The sequence below is a fragment of the Littorina saxatilis genome, linkage group LG16 (genome assembly GCF_037325665.1).
Source record: "Littorina saxatilis isolate snail1 linkage group LG16, US_GU_Lsax_2.0, whole genome shotgun sequence".
In the NCBI taxonomy this organism is placed as follows: Eukaryota; Metazoa; Mollusca; class Gastropoda; order Littorinimorpha; family Littorinidae; genus Littorina; species Littorina saxatilis.
Window position 1 is genome coordinate 46,038,816 of NC_090260.1, and position 16,252 is coordinate 46,055,067.

Below are 16,252 nucleotides of genomic sequence, written 5' to 3' on the forward strand. Positions count from 1 at the left end.
TCTTTCCGTAGATATAGGCAGACAGAGAGTGGTACAGAGATAGGCAGATAGAAGAGACACAGAGAGACACTGCACATAGACATATTACAGCTCTTTCCGTAGATATAGGCAGACAGAGAGTGGTACAGAGAGAGGCAGATAGAAGAGACACAGAGAGACACTCACAGAGACATATTACAGCTCTTTCCGTAGATATAGGCAGACAGAGAGTGGTACAGAGATAGGCAGATAGAAGAGACACAGAGAGACACCCACAGAGACATATTACAGCTCTTTCCGTAGATATAGGCAGACAGAGAGTGGTACAGAGATAGGCAGATAGAAGAGACACAGAGAGACACTCACAGAGACATATTACAGCTCTTTCCGTAGATATAGGCAGACAGAGAGTGGTACAGAGAGAGGCAGATAGAAGAGACACAGAGAGACACTCACAGAGACATATTACAGCTCTTTCCGTAGATATAGGCAGACAGAGAGTGGTACAGAGATAGGCAGATAGAAGAGACACAGAGAGACACTCACAGAGACATATTACAGCTCTTTCCGTAGATATAGGCAGACAGAGAGTGGTACAGAGAGAGGCAGATAGAAGAGACACAGAGAGACACTCACATAGACATATTACAGCTCTTTCCGTAGATATAGGCAGACAGAGAGTGGTACAGAGAGAGGCAGATAGAAGAGACACAGAGATAGACACTGCACATAGACATATTACAGCTCTTTCCGTAGATATAGGCAGACAGAGAGTGGTACAGAGATAGGCAGATAGAAGAGACACAGAGAGACACTGCACATAGACATATTACAGCTCTTTTCGTAGATATAGGCAGACAGAGAGTGGTACAGAGATAGGCAGATAGAAGAGACACAGAGAGACACTGCACATAGACATATTACAGGTCTTTCCGTAGATATAGGCAGACAGAGAGTGGTACAGAGATAGGCAGATAGAAGAGACACAGAGAGACACTCACAGAGACATAATACAGTTCTTCCTTAGATATAGGCAGACAGACAGTGACACTGAGAGAATCAGATAGAAGAGACACAAATACAGAGAGAGAGACACCCACAGAGACAAAATACAGCTCTTTCCGTAGGTATAGGCAGACAGAGAGTGACACAGAGAGAGGCAGATAGAAGAGACACAGAGCGGACAGAGGGTGAGAGAGACTCACAGAGACATAATACAGCTTTTTCCGTTGATATGGGTAGACACCGTCGCGATATAAATTATAACCTTCGTGGTTGAAAACGACGTTAAACACCAAATAAATAAAGAAAGAATGGGTAGACAGAGAGTGACAGAGAGAGAGAGAAAGAGGCAGATAGAAGAGACACAAAGACACGGAGAGACACTCACAGAGACATAGTACAGCTCTTTCCGTAGATGTAGGCAGACAGAGAGTGGGACAGAGAGAGGCAGATAGAAGACAGAGAGAGAGACACTCACAGAGACATAGTACAGCTCTTTCCGTAGATATAGGCAGAGTGACACAGAGAGAGGCAGATAGAAGAGATACAGAGAGAGACACTGTGTCTCACAGAGACATAATACAGCTCTTTCCGTAGATATGGGAAGACAGAGAGTGGGACAGACATAGGCACATAGAAGAGACGCAGAATAGAGAAATACATGTAAACACTCAGAGAGGAGACACTCAGAGAGAGAGAGAGAGAGAGAGAGAGAGAGAGAGAGAGAGAGAGGGGGGATATTTAAATAGAACCTCCAATTTTTAGTATGTATTAAGTATCAACTCCCCTTACTTCTCTCTTTTCCCCAAAAAAGAACCCTTTTGAGTGGAATGGTCTAGTTTGTCAGTCATATACACACACAAAATATAAACCGGCAGGTGGGGATATTTCAATAAGACAAAGACAGCTCGACAAACACACAGACAGGTGGGGATATTTAAATAGGTCCCCCAATTGTTAGTATGTACCCCCCATACATCAACTCCCCTTACTTCTCTCTCTTTTCCCCCCAAAAGAACCCTTTTGAGTGGAAATGTGTAGTTTGTCAGTCATGCTGTGTGTATATATATATATATATATATATATACTCCCGATATACCCCCAACTCCTTCTTTGCGCTATGTACAGAAAGTACTGAGTTGGGGGTATATCGGGAGTATAGACAGTCCATGGGAGAGTAGCACTGCATTCAAGTACACTCTACTTGAAGTGGTTCTCTCTCTTGAATATCAAACCAGAATCGGTTTTGTTCTGTTTGAAAATAATTTTCGGTGGGGGTATTGAGTCAATTTGTTTTCTGATTTTTACTATATGGGTCATTCTCAGAAATGGTGGTCCAGTGAGAGTGAGTAGGGGTGACACAATTGAAATCATGAAAAAGTAAATTAAAATTATTTCTACCACGACATTTTTCATCTGAATCTATTCCTGAGACATTAAAGCATTGTTGTATGTCAATAAAAATGGTTTCTATACGTTGGTGTTGTTTTTGTGTGCTTTTTTGCGAAGTTCGGCCGTTTCCGGATCGCCGAAGCGTTACACGACTTTCGTGATCAACAATATGTTCAGTCTCATGGCTAAATGCAAACATGCAAACACCAACAAATTACTGCAATCAACAGTCAGGAGTTCAGTATTGGACGTAGCAACACATCTTTGCAAAAACTCACGCTGAATTTGAAGTTACGGGCTTCGAACAAAAAAATTATGAATGTCGTAACGCATCGTATCCGGACTTGACGCGCGAACATCGGACAGCAATGTGCTCCATGACTTTGCCACATCACGGCTATTTTTAGCTCTTTGGCGCACAGGAAGTTTGAACAAGAAAATAGTCCTTTGACTTGACTTTGACTTATTCCTGTAGACTCTCTGTGGAGCATAGTCCTTTGAATCACAGCCAAATATTCACAGAAAACACCAGAATCATATCATTTGCTGAAACTCATGGCGTCGTTTCCTGACCTACGTTTCGACTGAAGATGGTTTTTATTTAATTGTCGAGTCTGCAAAGCTTTGTCACAAACTTACACACAGCGGATGGCGACAATGTAGTGTCGGAAGGATATCGAGTGCAAACAGTCTCTCAAAGCGCGAAGTTTAGCGGAACAAAGCAGCCAAGAAGTTTTCGTATCCTCTGATCGTCGATGTTCGACATTCATCAAGTAGGGGAGACCGGGGCTAGTCCGCCTACTTTTATGCTTTTGGTAGCATAACTGGCGAGTTTGATGAACTAGAAGACTGATTTTTTATTTTACATCAAGACAAATGTGTAGCTGATATCAATGTGCAGACAGTTTTTATGTTCGCATGAACATGTGTTGTACATACTGCTCACGGCGGACATGCCCCATGACAAATAGGCGGACTTGCCCCCGCACGGGCAGGCAACTCTAGTGCCAGATAGCGGGCACAACATGGGAACTGAGGAAGAAGCAAAACTTTCGTCAGAACTCGACCTTAATTAACGCACTTTCACTTGACACCAAGACTAAGTGTTTGTTCTCAGAGGTAATGCATCAAAACCTAAGTCAACTCCAATGCATTCATGTTACAAAAAATGAAGAAAAACACTTTTTGTGATCTATACTCACGATAAATGGGCGCGCAACCTTTGAACTTCTGCAGGATATGGCGGGAAGAATGTGGTGTGAATGACTAAAAGGTGGCAAACGTAAGAATAAACAGACAAAGACGGATGTGCCCCGGTCTCCCCCTACACAGTCGTGCACCCACAAAGGTAAGTTTAGACTTGCTAAACTGTTTATTCAATGTTCTTTCGTCCATGCAAGACTTAATTAGTGACTGATGTATAATTACTATTGGATGTAGATCATATACTGTGTTGCGTCAAGACGTAATTCAGTGTCAAACGGAAACTAGTGCACATGTCAGTCAAGCGGCAATTCCGAGCACGGTTGGGGTCAGATCATAAACAAGGCAGTTAGTTACTTAAAATGGGTAATCTGAACGCAACAGGAACTTTCAACAAATACAGCAAACTCTGACGAATTGTGTTTTGTGTAGTTATTTTGGGTCAGACGGGTTTTGCCGGCAGGAAAGGCCAAACAGTGCAGATTCATGTTTGTCGCACAGGAACCGAAAGTGGATAGTTTCCGGTGACGACATGGTTCAAGCATTTCGTTTCTGTGTTGCGACATTCACCTTAGTTTTGTTGAAATGCGTCACTTTCGCAGACGGAGAAAAAAATTGTCAAGTTGTGGCTTTCAGCATCATTTGATAATGTACACAAAGTGCCATTGCTGATTTTGTTTGAGGTGCGGTACTTATCTTGCGGGAAAAACATAATAAACAAGAAATTCCTCCGATAGGAAAAACACCCCCGTTGGTCAAAGGGAAATAACCATTCTCACTGCTCAGGATTGAGCAATTTAGAGCTTATCTCTAAGCCCTTTTGAACTGTTCTGGCTTCTTTAAGGAAGGCCAGTACATACAAATACACAAAAGCCGCCAGACCACATCACAAACAGAACTGAACAATCCACAGGTGTTGCCCACATAGAGAGAGAGACACACACACACACACACACACACACACACACACACACAAACACAGAGAAGCCGTATATATAGAGAGATAGATGACAGTGTATTTTTCGCGTGGCTATAAATTGATTCGACCTTTGCACTTTTACAGTGAGGATAATTTACGGGTCCAATTTACGTTCTGGACACTGCGGTGACCTTCTAAAAATAGTAACAGAACGCCGGGAATATCCGAAGATGCCCCCTCCTACTGTAGTGCACCATACGAAGGAAGGGAGGTAAACGCTGAAAACATGGAGAAGATAAGGAAGAGTTATGCCGTAGTTGATCCCCCCAAAAAACCAAAATCCACCAATAACTCCCTAACCGTGTGTTTGACTGGTCCCAATTTTTGTAAGGACCGTCTCAGGAATGTATAGAACCTGTTCACCAAGTTTGGTGACGATCGGTCCGTTCATTCTTGAGATCTACTTGCGAACACAAACAAACACACAAACATACAAACAAACAAACACACAAACAAACAAACACATCGACCGAAACCTATACACACCCCTATACCGGGGGTGTAAAAACGCTCGCGCTGGACCCGAGTACTCTTCAGACTGGCTCGCTCCCCCACGGTATGAAATTTTTTGTCTTGTGCACGTCAGACCAAGTCAGCAGGCATGAAAACTTTCTCTTTTCAGCGGAATTTCCGCCGTTTTTTTGTCACACTTTCGGGTGTTTTTTTTAAATTTCCGCCGGAAAAAAAAGAAGACCCCCCAAAGAAAGAGGCAAAACGAAAGACGTGGCATGCAAGCGTTACCCCCGCCTCTGCTCAACAGACAATTGGATAAACCGTAAATTGCCGAGTCCGCAAACGGATCGATTCGAGCCTTTCTTCACTTCCTGCCGCGCTTGAACAAATTTTTCTCTTGGAAATTCGGAGGTTTCCAAAGTTTGCGATGACCCTCTAACAGATGAAATGTGGCGATTTCAACAGCGTGGGGCCGCGAATCGGATCATAGAAGGACTGAAGGACGATTGGAGGTGGAACTGGCTTGACCGAGAATACGATGGCTGTCGTATTGGCGACGTTATCAGGAAAGTGGAGGTGAGAGGCAAGGCATTCTGTGTCGCATACATGTACGAAGACATTGAAGTACGGCAGTCGTGGGTTCGTGGCACTTCAGGCACACCTTGACACAAAGTGCCACCAGCGGAACTTCCTTGCATTGTACATTTACTAGACTGGATGAAACTTTTGAAAATAGCCTGATTTCTACCCTGGATCAATTGGAGAATTTGGACTGAGGATATGAAAGTGAGGATATAATAAGCTACAAGGGAGCTAAATCGTGCAAAGTAAATTGCATGATTATATGTGTTGTCATCACTGTTTGTGTGTTAAAAGTACTAACAATCGTGTGTATGTTATGACAGACATGAACAACAAAATGCTATGTTTGAGCATGTCTTTGTCTTGCTTAAATTTCTGTGAGAATTGTGTGTCAATAATACTGATATTCTTTATAATCTTTTTAGATTCCAATTTAGTGTTAAAGTTTTCAAAGGGGTCCTCATACAAGCTAACAATTTAATACCCATTTCAATATTTTGAAAAGCTAGAGCCCCTATATTTTCAAGGGCCCCGTGCAAGCTTGTTCGTATGTATCAGGGCCGGACCAAATGAGTTGTAAGGGGGGGGGGGGTTCCCCCTTTTTTGGGGGGGCAAATCAGCGAAGTGGCAAAGCCACAGGCGCGCGAACTAGGGGGGTCCGAGGGCATGCTCCCCCGGAAATTTGTTGAAAAACGGTTAAAATTGTGCAATCTGGTGCATTCTGGGCCTTGTTTTGAGGGTTAAGGCCTGTCAGTGTGAGTTGGTGGGGGGGGGGGGGGGGGGGGGTTACCTTTTTCTCATCGGATTTCACATTGAATAAAATTTGTTAGAGTACACACACAAAACTTATTTAAAAAAAACCAAAACAACAACACTCAAAGCAAGGTACATGCTTTTTCCAGGAGTGGGGTTCTGGAACCCCTGGAACCCCCCCCCCCCCCCCCCCCCTGGGTCCGGCCCTGTGTATGGTTATTTAATGCCAATTTCAGATTTTGAAATGCCTACAGCCCCTTCAGTTTCAGGGGGCCTTATAAAGCTTGTGTATAAATATGCCCATTTTAAGGCCAGGGGCGTTGCTCCTCGACCCCACTGGGGGCCTACTGCGGCCCCCAGGCCCCCACTTTATTTTCCTCTTTTTTCACCTCCGGTTGTTTTCATGCCTGCAAGTGATTGCTCTGTGTGAATTACAGGCATTCCCTTAGCTATATAAATACATTGCATGCGAGGATGTGCGTGATGACTGGCCTTTCTCTTTTATTTGATCACAGTGAAAATGCACACACACATTCACACTCTCTCTCCCTCACTCTCTCTCTCTCTTACACACACACACACACACAGGAGTACAGACTCATGCACGCACACACAAACACAAACAGTAACACTAACACATGTGCACAAAATGAACACACGCACACCGCGCGAGAGAAAAAGACAATAGGGATGATGCATTAATTGACGTCAAAGACTTTCGACCGTGACGTAATCTTTTTATGACGCTATATTTCTCGTCATTGTGTGTCGCGTTCGGCTGTTCTATCAGACTGCCTGGCTGGCTGTGGCTCCGCGAATTCCTCCCACCACCAAGTCGTTTTTTTCTGGTTTATTTCGCATTTAGGTCCCAGGTAACATTATGAAGTTTTAATACGATTAATCGGACCTATTATCAAGTTAGTGTATTAACTTTTGAACGAACTGCGCCCAGTAGTTTCCCAGCAATAAGCTGTTAAGTCCAGACAGACAGACAGACACACACAGACAATTAAAGTCTGCTGAGCCCTAGTACTAGCGTACTCGGGGATAAAAAACTGTCTGTCGCACTCGGAGACGATGTGCAATTGCGTCTGCGTCACGACAGTAATGATTTGGAAAATACACCATTTCAGCTGCTCTTTTTGTAAAAATGTTTGTTTGGAGTGATTTGTTAGCATTGCTGGCTTAAAATTCAACACAAATTTTAAATGATTGAGGTTTTATTTTTTTTCAACACATGAGAAAAAAAAATCAGTGAATCACTGAATGTTGTAACATGGAAACCATGGCAGTCGTTTCTTGTTTTGACATTCATATGTTTCAGTTTTGTTTCATTTTATTTTATATTCTCTGATTTATGTTCAAGCAACTGACAAGATGCATGTGTCCTTAGGCATTGAGAACTTTGTTGTTTGGTTGTTTTTCAAAATGGAATGAAAATTAGCATATTACATAAAAGTACATGAATGTCTAACATGGAAACCAAAGGACTTGCATTTGAACTTTGTTCTTCAGTAACCATCGCCATCAATTGTTCACCAGTGACCAGCGCTTTCAATGGACAACTGTCCAGCTTCAGATGGAGAGCCACCCCCCTGCATTGAAAAGGGATCACATGCAAATGACCATGCAGAGTAAGTATACTGTATTCAGCATTTGTTTTTTCATTGCTGACCTAGCTTTGAGTAGTTATATTTTACCATTTTTTCTCCAGTTCTATGATACACCACTACCTCCACCCACCCCACCCCCACCCCCTTTTTTTTTTCTTTCTTCAAAATACAATTTTTGACTCACATGCGAAGCAAAAGTGAGTCTATGTACTCACCCGAGTCGTCCGTCCGTCCGGACGTCCGGAAAACTTTAACGTTGGATATTTCTTGGACACTATTCAGTCTATCAGTACCAAATTTGGCAAGATGGTGTATGATGACAAGGCCCCAAAAACCATACATAGCATCTTGACCTTGCTTCAAGGTCAAGGTCGCAGGGGCCATAAATGTTGCCTAAAAACAGCTATTTTTCCCATTTTCTCTGAAGTTTTTGAGATTCAATACCTCACCTATATATGATATATAGGGCAAAGTAAGCCCCATCTTTTGATACCAGTTTGGTTTACCTTGCTTCAAGGTCAAGGTCACAGGAGCTCTTCAAAGTTGGATTGTATACATATTTTGAAGTGACCTTGACCCTGAACTATGGAAGATAACTGTTTCAAACTTAAAAATTATGTGGGGCACATGTTATGCTTTCATCATGAGACACATTTGGTCACATATGATCAAGGTCAAGGTCACTTTGACCCTTATGAAATGTGACCAAAATAAGGTAGTGAACCACTAAAAGTGACCATATCTCATGGTAGAAAGAGCCAATAAGCACCATTGTACTTCCTATGTCTTGAATTAACAGCTTTGTGTTGCATGACCTTGGATGACCTTGACCTTGGGTCAAGGTCACATGTATTTTGGTAGGAAAAATGTGTAAAGCAGTTCTTAGTGTATGATGTCATTGCTAGGTTAAGTTATTTGACCTGGTCATGTCAAGGTCAAGCATGTGAGTCGTATGGGCTTTGCCCTTCTTGTTTTTTTTTTAAATTCACACACTCCTGTGCATGTTCATCAAATCTCTCTCTCTCTCTCTCTTAAAAATACTGTTCTTGATTTCAGACCTGTGCGAAGATGCAGTCGACTTGCCACCAAACGCCAGCTGGACCAGTCACAAGCTGTTGAAGTTTCTGTGCAGCCATCATCAAAAAGAAGAATTACAAATGCAGAGGGAGTGAAGGCGTATCGTGCAAGAATGGCAGATCAGAATCCAGCAAAGTTTAAAGGATACATGGATGCCAACAAGGATCGCTGCAAAAAATACAGGGAAAATTTGTCTGGGGAGAAGAGGACGGAGCAGCGTGAGAAAGCTCACCTTCGTATGCAGAAAAAGAGGGCAAAAAGGGAAAATTTGTCTGGGGAGAAGAGGACGGAGCAGCATGAGAAAGCTCACCTTCGTATGCAGAAAAAGAGGGCAAAGGGCAAAGAGCAAGCGATGGAGTCCGCCAACAGGGTGACAAGAAATGATGCTGCACGACATGAAGCTCAGAGACAGCAGTGGCGAGAACAGAAGAAAACCAGATCAGACAGAATGACTGATGCGGAGAAAGCTCAAGTCAACAAGAAAAGGCGCGAAGCATATACTGCAAAGAAGAAAGAGAAGAAGTTGGCTACAGTCTATATCAATAAAAATGTCAGTATTATTCCAGTTTGCATCAATGGTAGACTTAAACAAGTCGCGTGAGGCAAAATTACTACATTTAGTCAAGCTGTGGAACTCACAGAATGAAACTGAACGTAGTCCGCCGCTAGTGCAAAAGGCAGTGAAAGTGACGAGCCTGTTTGGCGCGGTAGCGATTGCGCTGTGCTTCATAGGCTAGCACGCTTTACTGTACCTCTCTTCGTTTTAAGTTTCTGAGCGTGTTTTTAATCCAAACATATCATATCTATATGTTTTTGGAATCAGGAACCAACAAGGAATAAGATGAAATAGTTTTTAAAACGATTTCGGAAATTTAATTTTGATCATAATTTTTATATTTTTAATTTTCAGAGCTTGTTTTTAATCCAAATATAACATATGTATGTTTTTGGAATCAGAAAATGACGAAGAATAAGATGAAATTGTTTTTGGATCGTTTAATAAAAAAATAATTTTAATTACAAGTTTCCGATTTTTAATGACCAAACTCACTCATTAGTTTTTAAGCCACCAAGCTGAAATGCAATACCAAACCCCGGCCTTTGTCAAAGATTGCTTTGCCAAAATTTCAATCAATTTAATGGAAAAATGAGGGTGTGACAGTGCCGCCTCAACTTTTACAAAAAGCCGGATATGACGTCATCAAAGATATTTATCGAAAAAATGAAAAAAACGTCCGGGGATATCATACCCAGGAACTCTCATGTCAAATTTCATAAAGATCAGCCCAGTAGTTTAGTCTGAATCGCTCTACACACACACACAGACGGACACACACACACACACACACACACACATACACCACGACCCTCGTCTCGATTCCCCCCTCTATGTTAAAACATTTAGTCAAAACTTGACTAAATGTAAAAATATATGCGGTCAGTCAGTCGACAGGTCTATTTTTTCAAAGCTTTACCCAGTTCTGTGGTCCTTCTTTGCACCCTTTCAAGGGCTGCTGATTGACGCTTCAGACATGGATGGCAGATGGCGTTGTCATACTTTAAGTGTAATTGTTCAACCAGTGCTTTATACCATTTTAGAAAATGTTTCTTTGTCAAGATAGGAAAATATTCTCTTAATTATACTAAGCATTTTATTTGCTTTATGAATTTAGTTTTGAATATGTTTGTCAAAACTCATGGATTCTTTGAATGTTGTAAACACCCAAATCTTTCTCCTCCTCACACTTCAGGACTGTTTTCATATCATCATTCACTTTCATTAAATATTCATGTCCAGGATTGGTTTTGCCCACATGCACTGATGCAGGACTTAATTTACACTTAGATATGTTAAAATACAAATTCCGTTAAGTCTGCATGATCATATCTGGAGATGATGAATTTTATTTTGTTTTGTTTGGTTTCGAATTGTACATCATAGAATTTAGTATTAGATCTACAGTATCTGAGTCCACCTAACCCACTCTGACTCTCTGTTTTCTGTTGGTAAAAATCTATAATCCATCTCAAAACGTTCCCGATTATTCCATAATACTCAGGCCAGATCAAGAGCCTTTCATGTGGGACTGAATCTGAGGTTTTCTTGAAATCAAAATGAACAATGGTCATACATTTTCTGTCTTCTAAAATGTCAAATCTTCACTTACTTCCAGTGCACGACAGAGCAACACTCACAAGAACCAGCAGTGAAGACAGAGGTCAAGACTGAAAGAGATACACAAGAACCACTACTAGTGAGACTACCAGTGTCACAGTGCATGACAGAGCAAAACTCACAAAAGCCAGAGGTCAAGACAGAGGTCAAGACAGAAAGAGATCCACAAGAACCACTACTAGTGAGACTACCAGTGTCACAGTGCATGACGGAGCAACACTCACAAGAGCCAGGGGTCAAAACAGAGGTCAAGATAGAGATTGACGTGGCGGAAGAACCACCACTAGCATGGTACATGACACAAGAACATTCACAAGAGACAGAGGTCAAGACAGAGGTCAAGACAGAGATCGACGTTGCAGAAGAACCACCACTAGCATGGTGCATGACACAGCAACATTCACACGGTGAGTGTTTAGATGATGGTAGATGTGTGCGCCTTCGTGTGCGAGGCTGGTACTACAAATTGTTCATACGAAATGACAAACACAGGTTACAAGCGATAACGCACATAAATACTGGTTTATTACTTAAATTGCGATTTTCAGTAATATGTATTGATTAATTCAGTATTGCATATTGCGTATTGCGGTAAAAAACTAAACAGAAAGGAAAAGAGAAAAGAAAACAAATTATTAGACATGGCAAAGGTATCAAAAATGCATAAACAAAACGCAAGAAACAAAAACGGGAAAAATAAACAATCACAAAACAGGCGAAGACAAACAGACAAGAAAGTTACAATACCAAACACTCGTTGGTTAATCCTTTAACAGTAAGAAAGGATTACGTTCCTTACGTTAAACAATACAATAAACACTAAGAATACTCAAGAAACTTAGCATAAATACGTTTAAATCCAAAATGGCTACTTTCAGGAAAATACAAAACGTTGACTCATCAGGCCAGGAATACAAAGCAAACTGTCATACTAAAAAGTCTCTAAACGACAACGTTCCTGCGTTAATCAAAGTCACAAACAAGATATTTCCTCATCCAATTTCCCCCAATAGCGATATTAGAAATAAGCTCGTTTACAAACGATCACCACAGACCGCAAGCTCTTTTACATAAATTCCTTTAACGTAAGGCTAGGATAAGTCAGAGAAAACGTTTCACTTCGAACTTCGTTAATCACAGAAAACACAAGTTATCATTATAAACATTAGCGACTTTCTAGCGTCTACAAATCATTGCTGTACGTTTCACAAGACTAGAATAGTTGAACACACAAAAAAGAAACACTACAACAAGTCAGACTTCCAATTCAAGTTATATATAAACAACTCACAAAGTCATTACAAAATGGCGACCAAAATACAACACAAACAAGTAACAACAAAATTACCTTATGCGCAGTGTGGGTTGACCAGAGTACCAAAAACGTGTAGCCTCCCAAACGAAGGGCACAAAACAATTCACACTTGAGATACAACTGTCTCCAAAAACATTACGTTGCTGTTAAAACATAACAAGAAACACTCCATTGGTTCACTTGTTAACCTTCATACGTTTACAGAACGAAAATCCAAACACTTCATAAAACCCTCAGATCGACTGGAGAGAGAAAGTCAGACAGTAATATTTATAGAAAACAAAAACCTAACATGGAATAGTTATTTAAAGGTAAAAGGTCACCATATTGACCAACCAACAACATTCCTAAAACAGGATTGGGTGAGACTACTATTTACAACCAATCAGTAACTGAACACGCACTTCGTGCATGCTCAAAACTTAAAACGGTATATTTTACAGAAAGAAGATCAAGGAACTAGCTGACATTAAAAACTAAAAACACGTGAGTCACATGTATTCTAAAGTTTACAACGTAGTTTTGCAGCGCTCACTCCAAAACCAGGACACGGAAAAGAGCACGTGAATCTCACGCGTATTCTAAAACTTACGACGCAGTTTGCAACGCTCAGACCAAAACCAGGTCACAACAAGAAGCACGTGAGTCTCACACGTAGAAATAGTTAAATAACGCTCCACAAAAACAGGTCACAACAAGGTGCCATGATAAAAACACGGTTTACTTGCTTTACACTGTAAAAGGGCTGAAGCAAACGTATTCACAATAAAAAAAATAGGGTAATGCATTGCACAGTAGATTTTACAGCTGCATGTTTTCATAAACATCAAAGTGCATCATTTGCAAATGCTGTCAACAGTCTCATCTAGATGATCACTGGTGTCAGTTTGCTAGCCATATAACCACACAAGTCAAACTTGGAACTAGCTGATGATGCAGAAGGGGTCTAATTCAAAACTGAACTCAGTTTTCAGTAGTCTTGCATGGGAGTTTAGATTGAGTGATCTATCTTTTTTAGCCAGGAATTCCACCCGGGCTCATTTCTGTATTCAGAAAAAGTACCCCCAGGAAGTGCACTTGCAGGAAAACTGCCCACTGTGGTTTAGATAAGATCTTTTCTGAACTGATGACAGTTTTTGTCACTACATGAATATGTTTAGAAAGTTATGACACCACCCATGCCCTGTGTTCAAAACAAAATGTGTTTGGAGGGAGGGGGGGGGGGGCACATCATTTAAAGTAAAAAATGAAAGGATGATACATGTAAGAACCAAAAATGTGATTGATGCAAGGAGGAAGAAGGGAGAGGGGATGGAAGAGCAAGAACAAGTCGCGTGAAGCGATATATATACAGTGGAGTCCGGGTACAACGAATCTCAAGGGAGATACATTTTAGTTCGTTATATCAGTAATTCGCTGTAGAGTTTTCAACCCTAAATGGCCTTAAGACAAGTTTTCCCACTCACCTTCAAATGATCGTCCCATCGATCTTTCCTTGGAGAGTACAATCTCGGCATGTTTTCAACAGCTTCATAATATAACCCAAAGAGGCATAGTTCAAATGTTCACTTTACTGTCACAATTTTGGAAGTAACATTTAGAAGGAAATAAACGTCAGTCAGTCATTCATGTTCAGTGTCTGAGCTATCAATCACTTTGATTCTAAATTTGAAATTGTACAGTGTAATCAGTTTAACTTTATTCAGTGATCGGTTGAGCAATGGTTCAAGCAGTCGACGCAAGGGAAGACTTTGACACATGTATTCAAACTTCTCAAATTCCCATGATATGTCGATCTCGGGACGAGTTTAAAGATTTCGTCATAAGCGTGAGTAAATTACAGACATTATGCATGCTTGGGAATCCAAAAAGTGCTCGTTATAAGCATAAATTCGTTACAAAGAATTCGTTTTAAGCATTTTTTTTAAGCATGAAGAAAGAGGTATTCAGTTGGGAACTTAAAACTAATACGTTATAAGTCAAAATTCGTAACTAGCGTGTTCGTTTTAAGTGGGTTCGACTGTACTACGTTGCAAGCCCCTGGAGCAAATTTTTGATTAGTGCTTTTGTGAACAAGAAACAATTGACAAGTGGCTCTATCCCATCTACCCCCTTTCCCCGTCGCGATATAACCTTGAATGGTTGAAAACGACGTTAAACACCAAATAAAGAAAGAATCTAAACGCAAAAAACGGCTGCAATTCACAAGAGCTCTAACGATGGCTTTTGACTGTTCAGAGGAACTGGTGATAGGCATAACCATCGTCTGCTACGAGAACCACGACCTTGCGTGACAATGCAGGGGAGACAATGCAGCTGTGATCTGTCTTTCAGACCACCCTGGATACTGTCCCCTGATGTTCTTGGGTTCTTGTTTCCCACCCAGACTGTTTTCATTAAACTGTTCTTTACAAAGTATTGGTCGTACACGACTCGCATCACCCAGAATGTGTAGTTTGAAGCGTCATCCGGTAAAGGTGAAACTAAGAAGAGAAATAGGGTGTGTGTCGTTAACAACACATTTTTTGTATTATGTCAAAAGTGCTTTTTGGGGGGCAATGATTGTTCTTTTTCTTTCTTGAAACTTCATTAAATTTGGTGACCAATTGTCAGTTCATTAGTTCTGAAAAATGACGAGTTGCTCACTACTACTGCTGTGTTTGTTTTGTGTGTTGCAGTGTCGGTCGAGGCAGACTTCATAACAGAGAGCACAGCAAGTATCAAGAAGGAACAGACGACACAAACTCAGGCTGAATTCTTTGACCAGTGTACTACATCACAAGAGTCAGTGAAACATCACAACAGACAAGTGAATGAACATATCAAGTCCGAGTCAAGAGATGCAGAAGACACAACAGTTGTGACGGGGGACACACAGTTCATTCCAACACACCGAGATGAAGGAGCCGGCGCTGAATCAAGCGCAATGGCAAGAGACGACACGACACAGGTGACAAGGTCACCTTGCAACAGTCAGAGTCCTTCATCACAAGATGGCGTATCTTCAGAGGGAAGCAGCACTGGATTGGATCACCTCACAGCTTGTCGGTCACACAGTTTGCAGGGGGAAAGTCTTGACAAACACATGACAACACAAACAGAGAACTGCACAGGACAAAATAAAAGAGCGATAGCACACACAACACCAAAGAAACATTCCTGTACACAGTGTAATGCTTTATTCAGTCGGCCATCGGCGTTAAAGCGACACATGGTAACTCACACCGGTGAAAGGCCATATATATGTGCACAGTGCAGTGCATCCTTCTCTCAACGTTCCATATTACAGCGACACATGGTAACTCACACCGGTGAAAGGCCATATATATGTGCACAGTGCAGTGCATCCTTCTCTCAACGTTCCATATTACAGCGACACATGGTAACTCACACAGGTGAATGGCCACATGTATGTGGGCAGTGCAGTGCATCCTTCCGTCTGCCCTCAACATTAAAGCAGCACATGAGAACTCATACAGCTGAAAGACCATTTGGATGTACGCAATGAACCGGCACGGTTGGCCTAGTGGTAAGGCGTCCGCCCCGTGATCGGGAGGTCGTGGGTTCGAACCCCGGCCTGGTCATACCTAAGACTTTAAAATTGGCAATCTAATGGCTGCTCCGTCTGGCGTCTGGCATTATGGGGTTAGTGCTAGGACTGGTTAGTGCTAGGACTGGTTGGTCCGGTGTCAAAAATGTGACTGTGTGAGACAGGAAGATTGTGCTGC

At 41.6% G+C, this 16,252-nt stretch overlaps 1 protein-coding gene across 2 annotated transcripts; it reads left to right on the forward strand.

The window, feature by feature from the left end:
* Positions 1-5,303: 5,303 nt before the first annotated feature.
* Positions 5,304-16,032, forward strand: LOC138949703 (zinc finger protein 892-like). Of its 2 annotated transcripts, XM_070321490.1 has the most exons (5): positions 5,304-5,584; positions 7,859-7,977; positions 9,013-9,583; positions 11,208-11,616; positions 15,203-16,032. In XM_070321490.1, the coding sequence occupies exons 2-5, from the start codon at positions 7,901-7,903 to the stop codon at positions 16,030-16,032; spliced, it is 1,887 nt and encodes a 628-aa protein (XP_070177591.1). In that variant the 5' UTR covers positions 5,304-5,584; positions 7,859-7,900. The 2 variants fall into 2 exon arrangements, with proteins under 2 accessions (XP_070177591.1, XP_070177590.1); XM_070321489.1 differs by lacking the exons at positions 5,304-5,584; positions 7,859-7,977 and having other exon boundaries at positions 8,126-9,583.
* The last annotated feature ends 220 nt before the right edge of the window (positions 16,033-16,252 follow it).

What these genes read in the sequence shown, in the direction of transcription:
- LOC138949703 (XM_070321489.1), top strand. Translation starts at nt 8,909, where the DNA reads ATGGGCTTTGCCCTTCTTGTTTTTTTTTTAAATTCACACACTCCTGTG. An exon ending in CAGTCTATATCAATAAAAAT is followed by an intron (nt 9,584 to 11,207) that starts GTCAGTATTATT and finishes ACTTACTTCCAG; the next exon opens with TGCACGACAGAGCAACACTC. An exon ending in GACACAGCAACATTCACACG is followed by an intron (nt 11,617 to 15,202) that starts GTGAGTGTTTAG and finishes TGTGTGTTGCAG; the next exon opens with TGTCGGTCGAGGCAGACTTC.